General features: G+C 41.8%; 1 protein-coding gene and 1 long non-coding RNA gene across 2 annotated transcripts in view; one reads left to right on the top strand and one right to left on the bottom strand.

The window, feature by feature from the left end:
• Positions 1–27332, top strand: part of LOC138948591 (uncharacterized) — a 120667-nt gene that overhangs the window by 64307 nt on the left and 29028 nt on the right. The gene's annotated exons all lie outside the window — the stretch shown is intronic.
• On the bottom strand, positions 180–11488 carry LOC138948581 (uncharacterized). Its single transcript, XM_070320136.1, has 3 exons — positions 11092–11488; positions 3691–3834; positions 180–3058 (listed from the first exon to the last, which is right to left on the bottom strand). Exons 1-3 carry the CDS (start codon positions 11315–11317, stop codon positions 2673–2675), a joined length of 756 nt encoding a protein of 251 aa, XP_070176237.1. The 5' UTR covers positions 11318–11488; the 3' UTR covers positions 180–2672.

Here is a 27332-nt window from a genome sequence, read left to right as displayed (position 1 = left end):
AATGACCACTGTGTCCAGTTCGTCCGAGTCCCATGGTACGCCTTTGGCTATTGGCACTCACACACCCACACACAGCACACACACACACACACACCCACACCCACACACACACACACACGCGCACGCACCCTCGCACGCACACACACACACACACACACACACACACACACACACACAAATTGCGAGAATTCATTTTATTGATATCAATGACCTACATATATGTAGTTCAAGTACATTTACGATTCTGCAATGGAAAGCCGTCATATAATAGACAATGAAGCTACGTCAGACTGAATAAAGCGTATGGCGTAATGTCTAATGAATTGGACTTTTTACATTTAGTCAAGTTTTGATTTTTACATTCAAAACGGATAGAACTCGCTGTAATCAGCTGGAACATTCAGTGATTGACTTAGGACGATACAAATAGGAGAGATGTTGCAGTCCCTTGGTTCGATTTTGCAGCCCAAAATTCTGAATTCTTTTGTTTTTCAATTTAGTCACTTGGTTGTCATGTTTCTCTTCTGTTTTTGCCCGGTCTATGTTGATGGTATACCCTTATTAAAGCGGCGGTAAACCTGATCTATGTAAAATATATCTAGATAGTCAAGTCAATACTTGAATTAGATGCAAACGTTGTCGTCATTATGTTTTGGCGAAATGTATATAGAGACAAGGAACACACCATTGATGCACAACCCCCCTCCCACACACACACAACATACGCACACGCTTAATCACACACACACACAGTCACACACAGACATAGACACACACGCGTACACGCGTATACGCACGTACACACACACACACACAATCACACATACACACCCACACACAGACATACCCACACACGCGTACACGCAAACACACACACACACAGTTACATACAAACACATACACAAACACACACACACACACACACACACACACACACACACACACACACACACACACACACACCAATCCAAAAGCAATGTACATAACTGTTATCATCAAGGAAATAATACAAACGCAAAACAATACAGAATCAGTCTAGTTGTCTGTACTAATGCTGAGTGTTTTTCCGAATAGTCGGTAAACAAATCAAAGCTTCCTTTGGTCGTCATGTTGAACAGAGACCATGTCTAAAAACAAAATCACCGTTGACCTGTGCAAATATCCCATGACCTTCCTTGTTTGTCTCGGTTATTCTAGTGAGACAAAATCCCGCGATATTGCTCAGTAGGCCAACAGTTCGGCCATGACCTAGGCAAATGAATTGCGCAGCCGCAGAAGCAACTAAAAGGACATCTTGAATGAGATGATGACGTTTTGAATGGGAACCAGGTAAATTTGACCTTGATTCTGATCATGAACCATCTGTTGATAATCTAGCCCGATGGAAGATCGTACTGATTCATAGATTCAACCTGCAAACTGTGACCTCATCTGTATTCAGATCCGAAACAATGCATGGAATCTTTTATTTAAAAGCCTTATGGCTTGTTTCGACATGCATTAAACGGATGAAATTACCTACATACAGTTCATGTCTTCAGCAAACTGCAAAAGCATCAATGCCTCCTGTTGGGTTGGGTGTTTTTGTAAGATAAATTTCTTCCACACGATAGATTCGCTGATTTGTCTCACGAAGCCGTCATCAACACGAACACAACGATTGCAGAAGCAAACTCTGTACCGACACGACTGAGACACAAGACTGATTATTTCACAGCTGCAATGCCAACAAAAACAAAGACGTTTTGGGTGCTCACGTCCAGTCTGACCACGGACCAGCCATTTGCCGGGACAACGGAATTCGTCCGAACTAAAAACAAATGAAGTCAAAGTCTCTGTCGTTTTGTGTGTAGCTTTGTCAGAGCGTCAATGTATGCGCGTCAATTATTTTCGTGTCCGGTGTCATTTTAGACTAATATATAAGCTAAAATGACAGAAATGCGGAACAAGCTACTCGAAAATGGCAGCTGAACCCGTGTGTTGAAACAGCTGAACCCGTGTGTTGAAACAGCTGAAACACTCTTTTGCCGTTTCAATCATAACCAAAAAGGGAAAAGAAGAAACAATGTTCAGTGGCGAAATGACAGCGGATTGAGCATTTATTCCGGTCAACGAAGGGACAATTGGAGCTTCTGCAATCCGTGTCAACCGCAAGGGCTAGATTCGTAGCAGACGACAAACAAAGCATATTATGTTATGAAGATTATTTCGTTATAAATTATATGTTCTTTATGAAGACATTTCAAAGCAAAAATAAGCTTCGATGGGTCTCCACCGGGTGAATGGATACAATAACGTCAATCGAGGCTCTGCCGAGAGTGACGTCATCACATTCATTGACCAAGTCTCGACAAAGTACCACGCGATGCCATGAATGGGCAGAGGTGCAACTTATACATGTATATACAATAGAATACCACAACAAGGAACGAAAGATGATGAAGAAAACAAAATTAAGTGACAAACTGAACAGAGCTTGAGCACGGACATTTGAGCAACAGAAAGAAAGAAGGATCGAAAGAAACCAACTAACCGACCAACCTACCTACAAGCCAAATAAACAAGCAGGCAAGCAAATTAACAAATAAAGTAAGTTTAACAAACCCAATTCATTAAAGTTATTAAAACAAAAATGATAATGATGTAAGACTACAACTGAACTATGGTGCCTCTCAAGGGTAACCAGCCTTTACGGTCTGGTCTGGCTGGGGACTAGGGTACGTTGGGGGATTTCCGTAGGGCTGGGGATTCCCATACGGCTGAGCATTCCCGTAAGCCTGAGGGTTCCCGTACGGTTGAGCATTCCCGTAGGGCTGAGCTTGAGCCTGACCTCCGGCCGTTGTGTAACTTTGACCTTCTGAGATGGTTGCCATGGTGATGACTTGACCCCCGGCCCCAACAGCGCTGGTGGGCAGGGGTTTGTTGCACACGGCGATGATGATAGCAGCAACGACGCAGAGAACACTCCCAATAGTGCACAGGTAGAAGGACCAGCTGATATATGCTTTGCTCTTGAGCTCTCCAACGTAGACCATGCAGCCTATGAACCCTAGCACTCCTAAAAAAACAGAGGCAATGAAATAACATGTAGTTCCGGATATTCTCTTAGCAGAATGATATGTAAGAATGTTCATAGAGGGTGATACGACTGGGTAATGGATTGAGACCGCAGCAGTCAATTGTGGAAGAAAACCTTTCGCCTAACGGACAAGACGGAACAGCAACAATAGAGACTGACAAACAAAGAAAACACACCGTGACCATTCAAATGGTCGTGACACCACCCGTTTGGTCGTTTTGCCGACATAATTCACATCTCAACATGTGGGTTATTGTACTTAGTTTGGATCCACTATAGCTCATGCATCCCGTATACATTAAATAATACAAACTGTCCTTGCACTTTGCTGCCCTACATGCCAACTGGCATAACGGTCAGCAAGTAAGTAAGTAAGTAAGTAAGTAAGTAAGTAAGTAAGTAAGTAAGTAAGTAAGTAAGTAAGTCCTTGCCCTTATCTCTTTTCCCGTTAACCAAATATTATGAACCCGCATAGCCAAATAGGATGATCTCGCTTCGCCAAATAAGATGAAGGGATTTTCTAAAAAAACAAACAAACAATAAAACACACAACCCCACCCAATCGCTTCTAGCTACCTTCTCGGATAAACAAACGATTATGTGTGACTTACCAGAACCGGCAGACAAAGCCTCAAGAATCCTAGTCACAGGTCCTGGAATGGTGCGACAGCAGTTTGTGGCGAGGGCGTAGACACAGGCCGCAAACAGACCAATCAGAGAGAAACACTCCAGGGCCCTAACGGCGTGGAACCATGCTGGAACAGGCAGAGTTATTGATAAAGATGTATACTTGATGAATTCTTTCATCATTTTGGTATATTTGCAATAATCGAATTCCTCGAAATTAAACGAAATAACTCTGTCAGGTTTTTACATTTAGTCAAGTTTTGACTTAATATTTCAACGTTGTCCGGGAATCCAGATGAGGGTCTGGTGTATGTGCGTATGTATGTATGTGCGTATGTATGTGTGTGTGTGTGTGTGTGTGTGTGTGTGTGTGTGTGTGTGTGTGTGTGTGTGTGTGTGTGTGTGTGTGTGTGTGTGTGTGTGTGAAAGCGAGCGTGCATGCGTGCGTGCGTGCTTGCGTGCGTGCGTGCGTGCGTGCGTGCGTGTAGAACGATTCAGAGAAAACTACTGGACCGATCTTCATGAAACTTAAGAGTTCCTGAGTTTTTCTTTTTTGTGATAAATGTCTTTGATGACGTCATATCCGGCTTTTTGTATAAGGTGAGGGCGTATTGTTTAACCACATTTATTGACATTTTCGTCAGGCAATCTTCGACGAAGTCCGGACTATGGGATTGCATTTTAGCTTTTATTATTTTGTTTTTAAACATGGTTTTATTTCTTTTTGGTACATATATGACATGATATGACAACAACATCAGACATCAACATCTAATACCATCAGACATACAAGACTATGCTATATGCATCTTCAAACATAAAAGAAGAAAAAAACCAGGAAGGCACAATAAAACGTACAATTACATAGCCCATATTCAACACATTTCTAAATTATATAAAAGAATTTTCATAAAAGACTAAAGTTAGATGCAGTTTTAAACAATGTTTTTCATATTGGTGATGATGTTGTATGGAAACAAATAGCTAAAGGTGGAGTAAAACATATATATACCCATCTTGTGAAAAATGATGGCAATCTACAGTGCATGGAAAAATGGGCTAATTTATTGAATTTTGATGTAAATGTTGGAAAGGTATTTCTGACAATAAGGCGAACTACACAAGACACATACCTAAGGTGGTTCCAATATAGAATACTACATAGAATTTTTCCCACTCAACGCCTGTTATTTTTGATGAAAATTTCTGACACATCACTATGTAGCTTTTGTACACAGGAAGAGGAAACCTTAGAACATTTGTTTTGGGAGTGCACAAGAGTTAAACTTTTTTGGTCTGATTTCACAGAATGGTTATGTCAAAATTTCACACATTGCAGTAATTTGAATTTGTCAAAAGAGCTTGTCATTTTAGGGTATGTAGACAACTTTCATACGGATGCTGTTTTTGATTTGTTTATTCTCCTTGCCAAACAAAGTATATTTGGAGCCAAATTAAATAAGACAGTCCCAACACTAAATGTTTTTGTGAAAATTGTCAAACAAAGGTTTTTGATCGAAAAGTATAATGCTAGTGTAAATAATTATTATGGTAAATTTGAAAAAGAGTGCTGTGGTGTTTATATAGACACTTTTTTCATTGATGCTATAGGATAATTGTATTGATTGATTTCGTATGAACATTTTTGAATGTGATACTCCCTGACCCATTTACTCATAACAGGTTATACAGTACTTGTATGCCGATAATTAAACCCCATGTATTCTTGGAGGCTAAATTGTGATCACCGCCCCCAACTACCCCCCTCCCCTCCCCCAACCTCAGTTACCCCCCACCCTCCCCCCCAACAACCTCAGTTCCCTCCCCCCCCTTTCCATATCCCCTGTCTTTTCAACAACCCACCCTACTGTCTATGTCTGTGTCTTGTCTAGGTATGTACGTGTGTATGCGCTTTGTTGATAAACTCGGTGTATGATGTATGTTATGCTGTGTTGTATGTGTATATAAAGGAAATAAAATGTATTAAAAAAAAATAAAAAAAAAATTATATAAACATAATCCTCGTTTCTTTTCTTGTCTTTCTATTTAATTATTTTATAGAACTACTCATAGCAGCAACATCCGGTTCTCTCCATCGTTAATCATCTGGATTTTAAAGAAAAATTATAACGATAAACATGATTATAGAATATCCTTATCTTGTTCAACAACAACAACAGCAACAGCAACAACAACAACAACAACAGCAACAACAACAACAACAACAACAACAACAAAAATCAATGATTTGATAGTATCAGAGGTTTAAATGGGTACCACTCCAGACAAAATGTATTACACTTAAAATTAATTTTACTTAAATATTCTTCTACCAAATATCTTTTTCTCAAATCTCTTATAAATGCAACCAGTGTAAGAACAACTTTTGCATACTTACACTTGTAAATAAAAAAATTGGCATTTGATATTATAAAATCAAACACTGTACTACTTTTAATATTTTTATCAATACCAAACAAAATAAACTTTTCATCAAAGGAAATGTTCTGAACATTGTGACATTCATTTTAACATAATTATGCATTTTAGCTTGGAAGCTAAAAAGTTAGTTAATTAGTTTGCTCGTTAAAGTTGTCATTGAAATCGATTTTTCTCAAACAGATTTAAGATTGATTGTATCGTATATTTCATCAAATTCTGAATCTAAACAAAATGTAGGTATGTCATGTTTACTCTTAAAATGTGATCACAATTAACGAAAAAAGGTTAATTAGTACTTTAGAAATCGGTCTTAAAATGATTCCATCTTTTTTTCTATCATTTCCTGATTCCAAAAACATATATATATATAATATGTGTTATTAAAAAAAAGCCCTGAACGTTAAAAAATAAAATCCAGAAAAGCGCGCTTTCCTGCTTGGCACAATACGCTACCGCGCTATTCTGGCTTGTCAAAAGTGATTGATATCATTGTCGCGGGGATTGACGAAGCTGTATTGTCTTGGTGAAAAAAATGCAGTGCGTTAAGTTTCATTCCGTGAGTTTTGGTTTGTTTTGTTTGCTTAACGCCCATCCGACCACGAAGGGCCATATCAGGGCGGTGCTGCTTTGACATATAACGTGCGCCACACACAAGACAGAAGTCGCAGCACAGGCTTCATGTCTCACCCAGTCACATTATTCTGACACCGGACCAACCAGTCCTAGCACTAACCCCATAATGCCAGACGCCAGGCGGAGCAGCAACTAGATTGCCAATTGTAAAGTCTTAGGTATGACCCGGACGGGGTTCGAACCCACGACCTCCCGATCACGGGGCGGACGCCTTACCACTAGGCCAACCGTGCCGGTTTTTCCGTGAGTTTGATAGCTTGACTAAATGTAGTAATTTCGCCTTACGCGACTAGTAATGGGTTGTGGAAGAGTTGATTGTTGTCATGTTTGTCTGTGCTTTTCCATGGAAACGCAAAGGTATTAAGCTACACGTGACATTTGTAGGCTTGCCTCAGTGTTTCTATGACAACAAGGGAAAGCAATTAACTCATCCGCATCCCATACAAACTTGGCGGAGTTATTTCCTACGATCAACTATTAATTATCGCTGATAGTTTTGTCTTCACTTAAATACCTTCCGCGACTTTAAATATCGAACAGTATGCATTTTGTAAAAGATATTTTAAGGGTGGCATTGATGTTGTCGTCCTACAACATCAAGTCATCAAAAATCGAGACACAATAATATGCAGTCATTTCTCAAGGAAACCTGACAGTGCATTTTAATCGGTAAAATACGTACACAATTCATCTGAGAACATCTTTTTTCGGTGTGAAAGATTGAGCAAATTCAGGCAATTATATACCAAGTGAAAGAAGTGAAGAGAATCAAATACCAGTGTCAAAGTAAAAAAGATGTCAAATGCAAAAAAAACCCTAACATTTCTCTTAGAAAGTTCTCACTGTCAATGGGAAATAAAAACAATCAGAAATAGGTGAACTCCAAACTGAAAGGACAATTTTCGTGTGTAGGATTAAATTGCAAAACATTGAATGACATACAAGCGCTAAGTAGGGTTGTTTCACCTTTTACGAAAAGAACGTCAGAACATCAGAAGGTTCTCAAAGCTATATTATAATTATACATAGGCTGACTACCAAACATACGCCTGTCCCTCTTCCGACACACACATTCCGACAGGCATTCAGCCAAAGGTTCTCAAAGCTGAACTTGCCGAAAGAGGATCAACCTCCCCTGGAAGGGAATGGAATCGAAGTTCCTGAAATGGAATCAACCAAACCGAGCACCCCTCACATACATATGGAAAACAGGCATAGGGTCGAATGTCCGCAAAACTTCGCTACCAAACAGGGCAGGGTATGAAATCGAATGACCTATGATCTACCCCCCCCCCCCCCCCCCCCCCACACACACACACCCTCAAAAAACGGAAGACGCACATGAAAACGAATGATCTAAACAACCAACCATAACCCCCCCCACACACACACACACACACCCACCCACACACACACACACACCCAACCACACACACACACTCACATACACACACATATGGAAACCAGGCATAGGGCCGAAGGGCCGCAAAACTACACGACCAAACAGAGCACCCCCCATCCCACCTCATTCCTTTGTCAACCCCGCCTCTACACACACCCCCCTCCGCTTCAATTTCTTATCAGGTTATGGGGTTGAAAAGGGGTGAGTGCAGTGTACAGTGAATCACCGTGCGTTAGGACATCAGCAAATGCATACAGAGAAGAAAAAATATGTTAACAGTGAATTTGTGCTTGGTTGTCTACTTCACGAAATTTTGAAATGCTGTATAAAATCATGCTTTTTGGGCTCTGAGATATGGACACCCAGACAGGTTTTGCGAGTTGGAAATAAGTCAATTAAGAACCAACACAAAACATCCATGTGTCAGGTCTGACATCTTTGGCAGCTATGTTATTCTACTTTAACGACGGTATTCAAGCTGCATAATAAGACATTGCTAAATAAGACTATCACTTATTAGTCATTGCTTATTCCTTCAAAGATGTTTTATTCAGGCAATTTTACAATTTGTCATGCAATGCATAGAAGTCAGATAATAATCAGGGGCGGATTAGGAGGGGGAGGGGGGGGGGGTTACAGGGGTTCCGGACCCCCCCCCCCCCCCCCCCCCCCGGCTGTCAAAAAAAGAGAGTTAATACAAACTTTAAAAGACAAATGAGTGGCTGCTGACACCAGTTGATCATGTTTAAAATCAAGGATAAGCCATAAATTGTTCATAAAATAGCTAAAACTCTTCAGCTTCAGGGGGGACCCCAGGTTGTAACCCCCCCCCCCTCTGGCTTAACTGCTCCGCCCCTGATAATAGAGTGGATATAACGGATAAAAACATATTCAATACAATATACAATCAATTATAATAAGTGCTGTTCTACAAGGGTAAAGTATGAAACCCACTTCAGCCTCAATTTTCCATAATTCATTTCTGTGGATATGTTGATCGATCTTGTATGTGTATATGTGTAGGCCAGTTCCTTTAAAACAAAAAGTTCAATGTTGTCTTTACTTTATTTATTTTTACATGTGTATACACAAAATTTGGCTTGCAATAAAATACAATCAAAACCTTCATCGGTGTTTGTTATGCCGTCTTGTCCAAATAATACAAGTGTGGGGTTTAGCTCAAGCCTGCTGCAGTTCATTACCTATTACTTTTAAAAGATAAGTTCGAGTAAAAAGTAAAACAAAATGTTTAAATTGTTTTAACGCTACTTTCCGGAAATGTTTGTTTAATTTGTTGTATTGTTTTCATTGATGTGTTTTTTTTAAGGTTACTGATCAAGGTACATTTTTGACTTCAGTTTTGTTCTTTTTTCCACAGTTGAAAATGTAGATTGTCATGAGACTTTGTCTAAGTGTGGGTATGTGTGTCTGTCTTATGTCTGCTTGCTTGTTCTTTACATTTAGTGAAGTTTTGACTAAATGTTTTAACGTAGAGGGGGGAATCGAGACGAGGGTCGTGGTGTATGTGTGTGTGTGTGTGTGTGTGTGTGTGTGTGTGTGTGTGTGTGTGTGTGTGTGTGTGTCTGTCTGTATGTGTGTGTGTGTGTGTGTGTGTGTGTCTGTGTGTGTGTGTGTGTGTCTGTGTGTGTGTGTGTGTGTAGAGCGATTCAGAGAAAACTACTAGACCGATCTTCATGAAACTTGACATGAGAGATTCTGAGTATGGTATCTTCAGATAATCTTTTCATTTTTTTGGTAAATGACTTTGATGACGTCATATCCGGCTTTTCGTGAAAGTTGAGGCGGCACTGTCACGCTCTCATTTTTCAACCAAATTGGTTGAAATTTTGGTCAAGTAATCTTCGACAAAGCCCGGACTTTGGTATTGCATTTCAGCTTGGAGGCTTAAAAATTAATTAATGAGTTTGCTAATTAAAGTTGTCATTAAAATCGATTTTTCGCAAACAGATTTAAAATTGATTGCATCGTATTCTTCATCACATTCTGAATCTAAAAATATAATACATATGTCATGTTTACTCTTAAAATGTGATCACAATTAACGAAAATAGATTAATTAGTCTTACGATTAAAATGTAAGACAAGTCAAAAATGATTTCATCTTATTTTTTATCATTTCCTGATTCCAAAAACATATAGATATGATAGGTTGTATTCAAAACAAGCTCAGAAAGTTAACAAGAATACAGAAAAGCGCGCTTTCCTGCTTAGCACAATACGCTACCGCGCTAATCTGGCGTGTCAATATCACTACGTTTTGCACGTGGGAGGTGAGCGATTTCCTTCACGCGGGGATTGACGAAGCTGTACTGTCTTGGTAAAAAATACAGTGCGTTCAGTTTCATCCCGTGAGTTCGACAGCTTCACTAAATGTAGTAATTTCGCCTTACGCGACTTGTTTTGCTTGCTATGGTCCTTTGACTAAATGGGTTTAATAGGAGACAAATAGTATTGTTAGTGTTTTTTCAGCAGTTTTGTTTTCTCTCAACATGTTTACACATTTTATGTTTGACCCATGCTGGACATAAACTTTATAATGTACAACACTTTTTTCAAATTAATCTTAAATATTTATATGTATGTGCAGTTTGAAAATGTGTCTGCAGCATGTTATAATAAAAACGCACATTAAATAGAGAGAGAGAAAGAGAGAGAGAGAAAGAGAGAGAGAGAGACAGAGACAGAGAGAGAGACAGACAGACAGACATAGAGAGAGAGACAGAGACACAGAGAGAGAGACAGAGACAGACAGACAGAGACAGATAGACAGACAGAGACAGGCAAAGACAGAGACAGGGATACAGAGAGACAGACAGACAGACAGACAGAGAGACAGACAGACATGCAGACAGAAAATCTGCCAGAAAGACAGACAAGAACAACTTACGGAGGTCAAAATCCACAGGGTACGAGGCACAACCAGTTCTGGAGCCACCATAACGTGTCGCCGATTCACACCACATCCAAATCCCTTCGTTTCTGCTGAAAGACGACGATACAGAATTATACCACCAAAAGGGAGTGGCGTAGCCCACGAAAAAAGCAATGGCGGAAAAAAACAAGAGCATCACTCCCGCTTTGTAGCCTGAAGTGCGACTGGAGAACACAGACATGTTGAGATCAAACTGACTGTTTCAATGTGAAAAAAACCCGTAATAGTGATGAGAAGAAACTCTTCCGAATCGATATCCCTGTGAGACAAGTTCTGAAGTTTCACTTCTCAGTATTCAACCCTTTGCAGATGTGACGTACACTTACACTCGCCCAAAACGAATTGTGCAATACACAAGTATGCGTCAGTTGTTCATTTGGTAACGTTGGAATTACCTTCCTCGTTCAGCCTCACTAGGACCGCACCCTTGCTATTCTAAGATGACCCCATAGGAATTGCAAAACCGGTTGGCACACACTGGCCTCAGATAAACCGTGACCTACTGAGCCACTCCGCTCTCTGATTTCCCCGCTTTGTCCCCCTTCCACGCTCCACTTCCCGGTCCCGATTCGCTCCTCCCATCTTGCCCCCTCCCATTTCGCCGGTCCCATCTCGCCGCCTCCCATCTCGCCCTCTCCCATCTCGCCCCCAATTATCTCACGATTTTCCATGAGCGGTATTTCGTCCCCACTCACCAGAATTCGTATCTGCTACCGGCACACATACTTATTCTCACTTGGCGATGGCATCAGTATTTTTGGACGCAGAGATTGTTTTCCTGTTGGACTTATTTCCAAAAGATGAGGCGGTAGCCGATTAATTCTACTGCATACTGTACTTCTGAGACAACTAAGAGAGCATGTCAAGCAAAGCACAGAGGAATGCTCCGCAAAGGGATGGTTTTTTTTCTCCGTTAAGACAACGTCGCTGCCCGAAAGTCCTTGGTTTCCATGGCAACAAATCATGAATGCGGCTTGGATATCGTTAACCATCTGCTTGTTTCGTCCTCAAATTACACGATGTTTGCTTCTTCTTCTTCTGCGTTCCCAGATAAGATGTTTACAAACATGAAGAAGTACCTCAGGAGTGATCACTACGAAACGGACAATGACGTCAAGACTGCCCTTACGGATCGACTTACTACGGTTGCAATACACAAGCTTCTGCAGCACCGTCACTAAGGCTCAGAGACACAGATGGAACAAGTGTGTGGAGGTCCGGAGGGACCATGTTGAAACCTACACTTTTTCTATTCTCGTAAGTCAACTCCTTCCTAGTCGGGCTCCGTATTGTTTTGTTGACCCTCGTATAATTATATATACAGTTCCAATCTGTTTTTTGTCTTTATTCCTAATCAGTCAATTAGAAGGCTTTGTGTTCATCTTCTTTTTACCGTAAAACACAGGTAGAATCGTGGTGTATGTTTCCACTTCTTCTGATCAACAACCGTCAAAAATACAACATGACTTTATCGCCTGGGCCCATATTCAGGAAGAATCCGACAGTGGTTTTGTCGGTACGAGAAACAGAAAACTTTCGATAACCCCCCCTGTCGTGGAATTCCCGAAGAGCCGATAGCGCCTATCGTAGGCAATGTCTTACGATAAAGTTAGAGGTGCCTATCCCTACTGATAAGCACTGTTGTCGTTACGATAACTTTGATTTCAAGAATGCGGCCATCAGTTTGCAGCGTTACCGGGAAAAAAGAAATATTCTAAGATATACGATTTGGGTGGACGGGATACATAAACAAAATCATATTCCGCATGCACAATATTTTGCAGTTGACTGTTGGCGGATGTGATAACTGACAACATTCAGTTTGCGAACAGAATGGGCGCCTAGCCTCTTTTGTCGTAAGTGATACTCGCGTTGCGGTTTCACGCGTCTGGTGCATAATTATCAAGATGTTTGCGTGGCGCCGATTTGGGGTCAGCCAGCCACGGTCAGCGGCTGCCAGCCACAGCACGCGCAGCCTTCACAGGGCTCAGCGGAGCGACCGTGAGAGAAAGAGAGAGAGAGCGAGAGAGAGAGAGAGAGAGAGAGAGAGAGAGAGACAGAGAGACAGACAGACAGACAGACAGACAGACTGAGACAGACAGAGACAGACAGACAGAGACAGACAGACAAAGAGAGAGACAGAGAGAGACATAGAAAGAGATAGAGAGAGAGAGAGAGAGAGAGAGAGAAAAGAGAGAGAGAGAGTGTGTGTCTGTGTATGTGTATGTGTGTGTGTGTGTGTGTGTGTGTGTGTGTAAGGGTGTATGTTTGTCTGTCTGACAATGTGCGTGAGTGTGTGCATTTTGTGTAATAATGTTGTGTGCGTGTGAGTGAGTATGCGTGTGTGTGTGTGTGTGTGTGTGTGTGTGCTTGTGGTTTCTCTCACTTTGTCACTATTTATTTCTCTTTGTATATTTGTGTGTAAAATGCCGAGAGGTTCTCGTGTGCGATATGTCCAATTCATGTCTGAATAACAATGGCGTAGGTCATGTAGCTGATGTATTCGTGTAATATACTGGTGCAAACAAGTTATATGAAACGCAGAAGTGGAATGTCTTTGGCACAGTCTCTCGTTTTCTGTCTGTCTGTCTGTCTGTCTGTCTGTCTGTCTGTCTGTCTGTCTGTCTCTCTCTCTCTCTCTCTCTCTCTCTCTCTCTCTCTCTCTCTCTCTCTCTCTCTCTCTCTCTCTCTCTAGCTGCAAAACTTATTCTGCATGATTTGAATAGGTCCACGGATGATAAACTAAAGCTCCTGAATTTCCTCCCCTTGAAAGATCAGTTGACGTTAAACAAGGCTGTGTTCATGTATAAAATTCTAAATGACGACTGTCCTAAATATTTGCAATCACATTTCAAACATGCCACAAAAAGATATGGGTCCTAAAAAATCATCCCTCCTATACCTCGCATAGACCTCTACAAATCGAGCTTAGCCTTCTCGGGAACGTTTCTCTGGAACTCCTTCCCCCAACAGATAAGAAATGCAACTTCAGTGAAAATGTTTAAGAGACAGTCACGTTCACACATCAGTCGTGAATGAAATGTCTTGTTCGATTGTTATATTGTTAAACATTTTGTACTAGTGTTAACGGATGTGTAGCTGATCGGAGCAACTTTATTCCCAAATGAAAGGTCCTTGACTGCCTTATGACGGGTATACCCGTCATGCGCTTGTGCAGCCGCAGCGCATTATGACGAGTTTACCCGTCTTCTCCGTTCCGGGATTTTCCAGAAATGCTACGTCACTGCTGACACACAAATAGCAGCCAATGGCTTGGAAGGATACCTCATTCTCATAAATAGATATAAATGGTGACGCGGTTTTGCGTCATGAAGGCTATTTTCGGCCTTGGCGACAGGGTAGGGGAGAGAAATCTCGACTCGTCAAAATGGCTAACGGTGACAGTCGACCGGGCCCTTGTAGGGAAAAACAAAGCCGGACTGACGCTACAGGCGGTGCAAATGATTATGGATACTAACAGGGGAAGGGGGAGATCTTCTTTCGGACGATTCGTTGGAAACAGGTAGATGACAGTGATTATAATCCTTTCTTGGAGCAAGCAAAACAGCCACCTGTGTTTGATCCACAGGCACCGGAAGATGCGCCGGACTGATTTTTCAAAAGTTCATATTTAAACATCATTATAAGCCAAACTAATTATTATTTCCATGATTAGACACTAAAAACAGATTCTTGGTTCAATTTCCTTTAAAAATAACATAGGTTTTACTTACCTACCTACTGCCAGTTTGGAGCTAGAATTTTTTGTGAATTATTACACCCCGAACTCCAATATTCCCTGGCAGTCAGGAATGCACATACGCAAGTTTTGATTGGCAGCGAAAGGGTATGTCAATGTAATTTTGTAATTTTTCAGTTCTCCTTATGAAATTCCTTAAATACACATTGTGTTGCATTCCATACAATGTATTTATGTATTTTATATGATTGAATTTATATTTTTTATGTGCGTCTGTCTTTATGTGTTGTATAAAGGATAGGTTGGAAGAATAGGCTTTGCCTAAAACCTTTATCCTTTTGTAATAAAGTTCTGAGTCTGAGTCTGAGTCTCTCTCTCTCTCTCTCTCTCTCTCTCTCTCTCTCTCTCTCTCTCTCTCTCTCTCTCTCTCTCTCTCTCTCTCCCATTATGTATTCGTATAGGTAATGTAGTTTGTAATACTGTATGATTGCGGTTGACGAATATCCTTTTATTGTCTCTGTCTTTATGTCTTAGTTTAGCAGGGACAGATTGTAAGACTAGGCGTCAGCCTAAAATCTCCATCCTTGAGTAATAACGTTCGTTCGCTTGTTCGTTCGTTCGTGGTTTCTCTCTCTCTCTCTCTCTCTCTCTCTCTCTCTTTTTCGGTGCACCGAGAGAGAGAGAGAGAGAGAGAGAGAGAGAGAGAGAGAGAGAGAGAGAGAGAGAGACATAGACAGAGACAGAGAGAGAGACAGAGTGAGAGAGAGAGATATGACAGACAGACAGAGAGAGAGAGAGAGAGAGAGAGACAGAGACAGAGAGAGAGACAGAGAGAGACAGAGACACAGACAGAGACACAGAGAAAGACAGACATACAGATAGACAGACATACACAGAGAGAGAGAGAGAGAGAGAGAGAGAGAGAGAGAGAGAGAGAGAGAGAGAGAGAGAGAGACAGAGACAGAAACAGAGAGAGACAGAGAGAGACAGAGACAGAGAGACACAGAGAGACACAGAGAGACAGAGAGAGAGAGAGACAGACAGAGATCCCCGCCCCACTCACCCCTCCTCCTTCGACTCAAATTGAGCTAGGAAATGAATAGTCATCTGTTTGGAGTGAAAAGAAATCAGAACATTCTGTTCTAAGTACATGTATACTAGAAAAAATATGAAAAGTATATTCACCCATCTCGATATTCAATGGAGATTCAAGCAGAGTTGTCTTTTGGCCCACTAGGCCTACTGATTGGCATCTTTTGCCTCGCTTCTGTGCAAGCACTCACACTAAATTAGAAAGGCCACATACATACATGTAGAGGTAAGCTTGCATCACCTCATGCATGGCAGATAACTTCCGTTTACAGAGTCCAATACAAGGCATACTTAAGCAATTTGTCACCACTTCTACTTGACAATCGAAGACTATACTGTGATCTATAGAGTGGGTTTTAGTATGGTGACACCACTGTGACGCGATGAAGCCAGACTATGTTTTAGCAGCTGGTTATATTACCGGAATACACATCTAGTATGTTTTAGTAGTTTTAGTCGTTCTTTAACCACTGTGATGTGTTGGAAGAGTTTATTTTTATGTGCTGTTTTAGAGGTACATTTTATCAGTATGGAACATGTTCAGTTCTTACAGTAGTTGATAGTGGTGGTGGTGGGGGGGGTCCTATCTTATTCTGCGTACTTTTATTGTGGGACGGCGGGGGGAGGGGAGGGGGGGAGGGATGTATGTTACCAGTGCGGGAACAGGGGTTGGAGAGGGGGGGGGAGTGGTGGGGGGGTCCTAGGGGTTCCGATAGCTCTTAGAGTTTCATAGTTCTTACCATGTCTGTATAGTGTATGTATTAGTTACTGCGATACCAAATTGTCTTACCCATGTATGTATGATGCTATGCGCCAGTGATGTATGAATGCTATTTATTTTTGTTTTTATCACACAGCAAGCTGCTTTCCTCGTGTATTTTTTATGTTCATTCATGTATTGTACACTTGGCAATAAATTATCTATCTATCTATCTATTCATCAATTGTAATTAGCTGTTTACCAGAAAAGAAAACTCAAACAAACAAACACATCCCGAAATGTGGATCAAAGTAAATTGGAGCTCTAAAATTGTAAAAAAAATAAAAAAATGATAAGGTATTCAGCTAAACTTATTTTCTTATAACCGGCCATTGGTGCTGCTCGGGACCAGAGATTTCCTTTCGTACAAACGGACTTTCATACATCCGTGTTTCTTACAAGCGGAAGAATCTAAGATTAGATGCTGCCGGGACCCCCCCCAGCACCTTTCATACAAACGGACTTTGTTACATCCGATGTTTCTTACAACCGGTCTACACTGTAGACCCCTTGACTTTGGTGATGACAAGAAAGTTAACTATCGGGCGCATTTACGTGATTTGTTAACAGCAGCAGAGGTTTGCAAGAGAAAGGCCATTTGGCCATGATATATTGTTTTTGCAATCTGTCTATTAAAAATTCTAGCGTCTAAGACACGGGGGTCAGGCTCAACAAGAGCTGTACGAAACATTGAAAGGAGAAAGGGCCAGGGACTGTGCTCCTTTGCCTGCGTCTGTGATTTAGGTTAGCATGCCCATCGCGGTTTTTTCCGTGGGATTATGTTGCATGACAACAGGCTAAGCCCAACGAATATGGTTATACGGTAAAGCACAACTCGGTTTCATATGAGCTTAATACCTCAGCATTTCCATGGAAAAGCACAGAAAAACAAGACACCAAGCAACGCTTCCACAACCATTAAACACATGACAGATTTTTTTCTCCGGAATTCGTTTATTGCAAATATGCCAACATGATGAGTGAATTCATCTACTACCCACCTTTTTCAAAAACTGACTGTTCCAGCTGATTCGTATCACATCACTAGGACCCTGGCGACTCTCTCTTTGATTGGTCTGACCACGGCCAGTGGTTATGCCGTCTACACCAACTGCTGTTGCTGTTCAGTTCCAGGACCCGTGACTAGGATTCTGGAGGCTTTGTCAGCCGTTTCGGGTAAGTCAACAAAGGCAACAGAGAATGTTTTATGTCCTACAGGCTAATATTTCGCCTCTTAAAGACAAGATTATAGGTTATATGATTCGAGTTTTACGCCCTCACGGCTTTTGACGAGATACACAAGTGTATGCGTGTTTGGGTGGTGTGAGCCATCTGCACTTATGGCAGAATAGGGTGACCTTTTCGACAGGATTCTTGAAAAATCACTTCGGGGGCAGTGCCAAATCATACATCATTCAAAAGAGCAAAGCATGTTCTTTATTCTGACAGGCTAGGGTAAGTGTATTGCATTCCTTCGATACTCTGTCATCTACACTTGCTTGAAAAAAAGCAAATTAGAGTCTGTTTTGCATCAACGACCCACGAGATTTGTAGAAGCCAAAACAACAACTTACAGTCCAGCCTCTCAACTATCGTTCCATGTACTTTGTTTGTCTGTACGTATAGACTGAAGGGTGCCCCCGAAATGATATGTGAGCACAACATTCGCAGGATTCAAAAACGCCATTCAAAAACTTGTCCACGTGCGTTTTAGATCTATTTACTTTGGTGACTAAACCTGCCAAAGGCCGCTTCGCGGGAAAAAAGTCATTACCAGAGTCACAAAGGTCGGGAATGTTTTTACAAGATAGTCACATTTCGTTGTTCTAGTCTGAGTGGATATGAAGATATGGCGAGTTGTAAACGCCGATCCTTTCGTCAGAAACACGTCTGTTTCCATACCGCAAAGAAGGAATGGACCGAGAGCTACTATAGGCCCATTGCAGAAACTCAAGTTAACAACAGCATTTCTACTCGGCGCGCGCGGTATGAGAATCACGGGTCGTAACTCTCTGGAATTGGTCATCCGCCGCCATGTTGGATGCCTTGCACGATCTCTGACAGTGCTTGAGCGTTGGGTGGCGACTCGACAAAAGTGAAAATGACACGTTGTGTGGCCAAAAACTGCAGTCAGCAGGCACACTTTAGGATCCCTAAAGTTGTTTACCATCAGGGTGACAACTGGAAGGAAGTTACTGAGTGGAGAAGACGATTATAACTGGTTATTTTTTGCTGTGTGCAGTGCGCTAATCAACAATTGTCCATCGGTTGTGCCTTTAGAGTGAACACTGTGATAGGATGCTTTGAAAATTATACTTTGCAGTAGTTACCTGAGCTGCATTGTACCTCATTTGCCTGTCTTGAGAGCTTTATCTTGTGAATTTTGGTGCATTGTCTGCATGGTAATTTGAGATAAAGAATAAATAAATGAATATATTAATGTATTCTTGCTTTACTTTTTATGTTGTGCTGTTGTGTTAAAAAGGCAGATCCCCTTTGGACTCATGCATGCACAGTTTTCTTCATTTTGTCTGCATACACAGTGAAATACGCAAAAAGAACAAGAGTGCAATGAAGAAAACTAACAAAGACGGCATCCAATATGGCGGCGCGAAGAGAGTATGAGCGGAGTTGTGCCCCTTAGAGCTAAAGCTAGCCGATCCATTTGATAACGTCACGCCGAGTAAGAAGAATGAATTGGACCTATATCAGCACAGCGCCGTGCGCACACTTGACCAAATAAGATTTTAAACAGGGATGGTATTGCACCAAAAAAAGCCACAGTCGCGTGTTGTTAGTCGAATTAGGGGTAGTAAAATGCTAATTGCTCAAGCTTTCTACCAAAATCACGAACGTCATAAAACGCGTACGAACCGAAACAATTTAATGAAAGTGGTACGAACGGACACATTTTTTGGGTCAAAATCAGTACGAACGACCACAAAACTGTTTTTTGCAAATTCAATTTATCTTATGGTTCACATAGGTCCAATATCACACGCATTCTAACGAATGTGTACGAACGGAAACGCTGTTCGTACGAATGGAAACATGCACTTTTGTACGAACGGAAACATGGTGTATGAACGGAATCTGGGTGTTTTCAAAAGACAAGTGATTGTACAAAAGCCATGGGTTTCTATAAACTTCTGTTCAAGCGAAATATCGTAACAGGCAATGGATTTGGTGATTATGTGCAAATTAGGGGCCAGAGGCTCGTGAGTCTCTTGATATTCATCCGCTGAGTCTTGACTGAAATACAAGCCATATAAAAAAAACACTCGTGTTGTAATCTATACACACACAATCACACACACACACACACACACACACACACACACACACACACACACATACACACACACACGAACACATACACACATACGAACACATACACACATACAAACACATACACACATACGAACACACACACACACACACACAGCGCGGATTTGTTTGATGAGCTGCAAAGTTTATGAATACAAGCCATGGGTGTAATTTTGTCCAGGGTAATCACGACATGATAATTGTGCACTCGTTATTCACGCAGATATGTTTTTCTCTTTCCCTGTTTATTTTGAAATGGTGTTTACTAAGCTTGTACAACACGCATAGGCACACGTGGAGCTGTTGCATTATTCACGCCGTCATAATTGACAGCATTGCGCGAATAGTGTGCATAGAAAGACAGGATAATGTTGACATGAACCAGCGGTTGGCCGACCATTTATAATCATATCCGGGTGTGCACTCTCTTGGGAGACTGTGCCAGTTGTGTGTGTGTGTGTGTGTGTGTGTGTGTGTGTGTGTGTGTGTGTGCGTGTGTGTGTGTGTGTGTGTGTGTGTGTGCTTGCCTGCCTGCCTGCCTACCTGCATGCACACACACACACACACACAAACACACACACACACACACACACACACACACACACACACACACACACACACACACACACACACACACACACACACACCACAGCCCTCGCCTCGACTCTTGGTCTATATTAACAGATTTAGTGAAAACTATATCCACATCATGGCAGGGCATGGTTTTATCAGCGTGTGTTCATGCCATTATATATCCTCGTCATAGGGGTTTTGGAAGCAATATTTTTTGTGTGTGTTTCTTTCAACATGCTTTTACTTCTTTGGTGTAAATTACGACACGTCCAAAACACTAAGAGCATGACGCTAATAGCCTAACCTGAACAAAAATTACTACTCTCTATTTTTGACGGTTTGAATATAATTCGTCTGAGAAGGTCCATTGTTTTACTACAGCGACCAGACACGTATTTCGACATTAATTTTGAGAGATGAAGTGTACAGTTTTAGGGGTAGTAGTAGTGGTTAACTTAAGGAAAATCTATGTATCATTACGCATTCCGCTTACCATAACGACAACGGCGTCTTCACGGGCCGAACGGAGGCCGAAGGCGGCTCCTGACACGTGTGAAGGCAAGTGTTGTCTGTTTTCTAGGTATTGTTTGATTTATGTCGGGATTTAAGGTAAGCTACTGATTCAGCGATGACTAAATTTGTTTCTCGATGCATAAAAAGTCAGGGAGCGATTGATATTTGCCCGTAAATAGCCTTCAAAGCTGAAAATGTCGGCGATCGAGCACCGGAAATGGCTGTTCGATGGGTTTTGCAAGTAGAAATGTGCTTTATTTCACCAAATCAGCTCGTATTTGGTATGGGTACGGGATTCTAGAGGACGAAGGAGTCATAAGAGGTGCAAAGAAGTGCTATTTGGGAGTAGAATAAATCTTCCGAGCCAGTAGACAAGAGAAGGTCATATTTGAGAGATGCGCGTAGGCGGATCTTTCCGACAAGCGAATGATACAGCAGATTAATCATTCGTTTTGATCAGAAACATAGTCTCTAGTTTTTATGAATAAGTTTTTTTAATTAAAACAATCACGAGAACTCTCTCGCTTAGCCTAATGGCTGTTCGATGGGTTTCGCAAGTAGAAATGTGCTTTATTTCACCAAATCAGCTCGTATTTGACATCGGTTTGGTATTCTAATCCTACCGCGAACTGGATAGCAGACGCGGCACGTGTGAACGAAATTTCAGATGTGTGTGTGTGTGTGTGTGTGTGTGTGTGTGTGTGTGTGTGTGTGTACTGAAGGCAAAAGGGATACGGGCGTATTTTAGCGTTCGTTCGCTTGACTGAATGGTTAATCACGCCTCAGAGTTCTTGTTTAGGAGTGCTGGGGTTCATAGGCTTTGGAGTGCCGTTGAGGAAAGAATATATCAGCTGGTCCTTTTACCTGTCCGCCATTGGGAGTGCATTCTGCGTCGTTGCCGCTATCATCATCGGCGTGTGGAACAAACCCCTGGGCAGGCCTAATGGGTTTCAAGTCATCACCTTGGCAACCATCTCACAAGATCAAGGTTACAAAACGCCCGGAGGTCAGGCTCGCGCTCAAGCTCAGCCCTACGGAAACTTTCAGTCTCACGGTGGTCATCAGTCGTACAGGAATGATCAACCGTACGGAAACCCTCAGGCTGACGGGAATGCTCAGCCGTATGGGAATCCCCAGCCCTACGAAAATCCCCCAACGTACTCTAGTCTCCAGCTGAACAACCAGGCAGACCAGACGGGACAAGGCTACAGCGGCCTTCAGACCGTAAAGGCTGGTTACCCGGGAGAGGCGCCTTAATTCTGTTGTAGTACTCAAAATTATTTGGGTCGGATAAATTTCCACCTTTGTGGAGTGGAATTACTTTTGCTCTCTTTAATAAACTAGGTACAGTATTTTGCTTTATGCACAGATTATACACATAGGTGAGTGGCTCCACAATATATGGTTGAGCTAATTTGACCAAGTAAGCAGGAATCTTGTCAGGACCCATGGATTTTTTATTTTCAAGGCCTTCTAGCGCCTTACCTACCTCATGCACTGCCATGTCTGGAATAGTAAAACAATCGTCTGGTTTACATTTGTCATTACAAAAATCATGTAATTTTGAGAGAGAGACTTCAAAATCAGAATCAGGACTGTCGCATCTTGCAGATTCATTTAGCCTATTGGCAAGGGACAGAAAATGGTTATTAAAATCTTCAAGGGAGATGGTTGGGGCAGACCGATTTGAGTTATGTTTAGATTTACCTAATATGTCATTAACAGCACGCCAGACTGTTGCAATATCTTTCTTGTCCTCGATTAATTCATTAAAATAATTTGCTTTTGCTTGATGTGTTAATTCTGTCACTTTATTCCTTTGTTTCTTAAAGTCAGACTTCATGTTGTTTGCTTTGTAAAAAATACGCAGGGACATGGCTTCAATAATCTGTTCCGTCAACCATGGGGGAAGAAATGGATATGTCACTCTGTGGTGACGTAGTGGGGCATGCTTATCCACTATAGGATAAAGTATATCTAAAAGGGCGCCTAATGCCTCGTCAGCAACAACATGATTAAACACAGAGGAAAATGGTGCTGAACTGAGATCAAAGAAGAACTTGGTTTCATCAAACCTTTTAAAGCTTCTGTATTCAATAGTTGGCCCTTGTGCACCGGCTTTGGCAACTTGAACGACCAAGAACAAAATATTGAACAATGGTCACTGATGCTTGAAGGTACAGTTTTCACGTTTGACACCATGGATGTATTATTAGTGTAAATGTGGTCAATAAACGTTGATGTTGTATCAGTCAATCTGGTTGAGGTGTTCACAAGTTGATGGAATCCAAAGAGAGACGTTACTGAGCGCAAGGCTGTCTGGGTTTTATGCAAGTCGATGTTTAAATCACCAAGTAACAATACATTACGATTATTACATTTAATGTTATCCATCAAATCAATAAAATCGTCAGACCAAGCTGAATGGGATGCGGGATTTCTATATACAAAGCCGAGGAGAAAAGAATTCGAATTCTTATACGAAATTTCGAGCCAAAGGCATTCAGTACTGTTCACTTCCAAATCAGCCCTGTGCTTAACAAACTTTGCTATGGAATCATGGACATAAACAGCAAGACCAGTATGTTGAACTTCCATACTGTCACGTCGGATTACAGAATAATGAGGAATCCGCAACATGTCATCACAGATGCGTGAGTCTGGCCTAGTCTCTGAAATCCCAAACAAATGGGTTATGGGAGAATGTTGATTTAACAACACGCAGAGATCAGGAATTTTGTTCAAAAGATGATACATGTTCAAGTGACCGATATTCAGTCCAGCGGCTGAAGCAAATGACGACATGCTTATAAATGTTAAGACACACGCAGAAGCAGACACAATATTATACGCACACTCTGGACGTTGTAGAGGGAATGTTCCAGCTTTGCCAATAAAGGCAACAGTCCTTGTTGTCTACCAATTACACAATAGAGTTCTAAACAATGTGCTACGAAGTGTCACTGGCACGTCAGACGATATGGAGAAGTGTTACAACCGAAGGGAAAGAAACACACTCATTCCTCAGTGTCCACGTCACGTCACACAGACAGGCAGTCCGAATACAACGCAAGGCACAACTAAAAACACAGGTATAGTCACTGCACAAGGTGCAGAATCCCTTCGAACTTGATTGTAAGAGTATAAGTGCAACACAAGCTCTATCTATATTATAATACGCGACCGTTTTGGGGCCTTGCATCGCTAAACCCGGCCGATTTGGGCCCCGATCTCTGGGGTATCTAGAAACATTTTGCGGCGCACACGATGCGCCCGGTTAGATTAGCCGATTCCGAAGCCAAATGGCTTTTTCTGGCATTCTGGTGCGACATTTTCTAACAGACGACGCAACCGGAAGGCCTCCCCATTGGCTGTTAAACGAACCGGGTCTCCCATTGGCTCAGACCGAATAAGCTTATCGAAACGTCACTTCCGTCCGCACCGCATCGACAAGCTCAGTCGACTCGGTGAGTGTTTGTTCACGCATCGACAAGCTCGACAGGTAAGTCAGTCTCCTTCTTAAAGTGTTCCGAAACCGTTCTGCCACAGGGTTTAGTCCAGGCTTTATTCGAAGAACCACGCCAGGGTCTTTCAACGCTGCATCAAGAATTGGGTTAGAAGTGGAGAATGTTTTCACCACGTCGGCACGTGTCTCACCCGACATTGTGATTTTGCCATTCTCTTTCGCATAGCCCATACATGAGGAAGGGGGGTGGGGGGAATTAGAGATGGAGAATTTGTTCGCTTCACCACGTGTCTTTGCCGACATTTTCATTTTGCTATGCTCTTTCAACGCTGCATTCTTTCGACAACTTTGTCCACACTTGACAGTTAACCCTTTCGCTGCCAATCAAAACTTGCGTATGTATTCCTGACTCAGTGACTGCCAGGGAATATTGGAGTTAGGGGTGTAATAATTCTAGCTCCAAACTGGCAGTAGGTAGGTAAGTAAAACCTATGTTATTTTTAATGGAAATTGAACCAATAATCTGTTTTTAGTGTCTAATCATGGAAATAATAATTAGTTTGGCTTATAATGATGTTTAAATATGAACTTTTGACAAATCAGTCCGGCGCATCTTCCGGTGCCTGTGGATCAAACACAGGTGGCTGTTTTGTTTGCTCCAAGAAAGGATTATAATCACTATCATCTACCTGTTTCCAACGAATCGTCCGAAAGAAGATCTCCCCCTTCCCCTGTCAGTATCCATAATCATTTGCACCGCCTGTAGTGTCAGTCCGGCTTTGTTTTTCCCTACTAGGGCCCGGTCGACTGTCACGCGTTAGCCATTTTGACGAGTCGAGATTTCTCTCCCCCACCCTGTCGCCAAGGCGGAAAATAGCCTTCAGACGCAAAACTGCGTCACCATTTATGTTTATTCATGAGAATGAGGTATCCTACCAAGCCATTGGCTGCTATTTGTGTGTCAGCAGTGACATAGCATTTCTGGAAAATCCCGGAACGGAGAAGACGGGTTAACCCGTCTTAAGGCGCTGCGGCCGCACAAGCGCATGACGGGTATACCCGTCCTAAGGCAGGCAAGTGGTTTGATAGCATATGCAGGTTCTACAAATTTCAGCATTTTTAAGTTATTTGGGTGATTGCATGTGCACGTTCTACAAATTTGGAGACTTAAATGCCTCTGAATTATGAGCTATGAATTTAACACGCTCAAGTTCAAGTTTACCCATACACCTGTGTACAATCCATATATTCTTTTTCCTCATTTTCTTCAGATAGGAAGACGTCATTCTCTTCCGCAGACAAGGCGACAGATGGGGGGGATGTCCACTCTTTTCCGCTGCTGTTAGTGTTCAGGCATCGACCTGGCATCGACCAGGCATCGACAACTTTGTCCACACTTGACAGGTAAATCCCACTTAATTGATTGCAAATGCAGGTTCTACAATTTTCAGCATTTGTAATTTATTTGGGTGATAGCAAATGCAGGTTCTACACATTTCAGCATTTTTAATTTATTTGGGTGATTGCAAGTGTACGTTCTACAAATTTGGAGACTTTAATGCCTCTGAATTATGAGCTATGAACTTAACACGCTAAAGTTCAAATTTACCCATTCACCTGTGTACAATCTATGTATTCTTTTTCCTCATTTTCTTTTTCCTCATTTTCTTCACATAGGAAGACGTCATTCTCTTCCGCAGACAAGGTGACAGATAGGGGGATGTCCACTCTCTTCTGCTGCTGTTAGTGTTTAGGCATCGACAACTTTGTCCACACTTGACAGGTAAATCCCAATTAATTGATAGCAAATGCAGGTTCTACAAATTGCAGCATTTTTAATTGATTTGGGTGATTGCAAGTGCACGTTCTACAAATTTGGAGACTTTAATGCCAATGAATTATGAGCTATGAATTTAACACGCTAAAGTTCAAATTTACCCATTCACTGTGCGGGGATTGTAGCTCAGTCGGTAGCGCGCTGGATTTGTATCCATTTGGCCGCTGTCAGCGTGATTTCGTCCCCACGTTCGGCGAGATATTTATTTCTCAGAGTCAACTTTGTGTGCAGACTCTACTCGGTGTCCGAACACCCCCGTATGTACACGCAAGCACAAGACCAAGTACGCACGAAAAAGATCCTGTAATCCATGTCAGAGTTCGGTGGGTTATGGAAACACGAAAATACCCAGCATGCTTCCTCCGAAAGCGGCATACACCTGTGTACAATCTATATATTGTTTTTCTTCACATAGGGCTGCGTCATTCTCTTCCGCAGACAAGGCGACAGATAGGGGGACATCACTCTCTTTTCCGTTGCTGTTAGTGTTCAGGCATCGACAACTTTGTCCACTCTTCATTGTGGGTGACTCGAACTGTCGGCGAACTGCGACAAGATTTCTTTCCCAATTACATGATTGGTGTTACATATTGTTTTACACATTTTAACTAGCATGCATCTTAATTGAAGCGTGACAAAATCATTTTGTCACATTGACTGAATTCTCAAACTGTCCACATTGACTGGAATCTCATGAAAGGGCACAATTTAACGACAGAACCCACTGTATATTTACCAATGGGTTACTTTTTCATTCCTATTTGCTGATGTGTAACACCATGATCCACAACCCACACCAAATTTAGCTGCTACAGTGTGTGAACAAACAATTGATGTACCTTTTACAATTACATGTGTTCTACATCTGAAAATTGGTTGATGATGGTCTGGAAAGATAGCTTTTGTTGTCAAAGTCAGGGTACTTGCC

This window comes from Littorina saxatilis, linkage group LG15 (assembly GCF_037325665.1).
Source record: "Littorina saxatilis isolate snail1 linkage group LG15, US_GU_Lsax_2.0, whole genome shotgun sequence".
Lineage (NCBI taxonomy): Eukaryota > Metazoa > Mollusca > Gastropoda > Littorinimorpha > Littorinidae > Littorina > Littorina saxatilis.
This window is presented reverse-complemented; position numbering and strand designations above follow the sequence as displayed.

Excerpts from the sequence above, each read along its gene's own strand:
- LOC138948581 (XM_070320136.1), bottom strand. The coding sequence starts at position 11,317 with ATGTCTGTGTTCTCCAGTCGCACTTCAGGCTACAAAGCGGGAGTGATG. Across the intron at positions 3,835-11,091 it reads CCCTGTGGATTTTGACCTCC|CATGGTTCCACGCCGTTAGG; the intron begins GTAAGTTGTTCT and ends TGCCTGTTCCAG. Across the intron at positions 3,059-3,690 it reads GGCTTTGTCTGCCGGTTCTG|GAGTGCTAGGGTTCATAGGC; the intron begins GTAAGTCACACA and ends CTGTTTTTTTAG.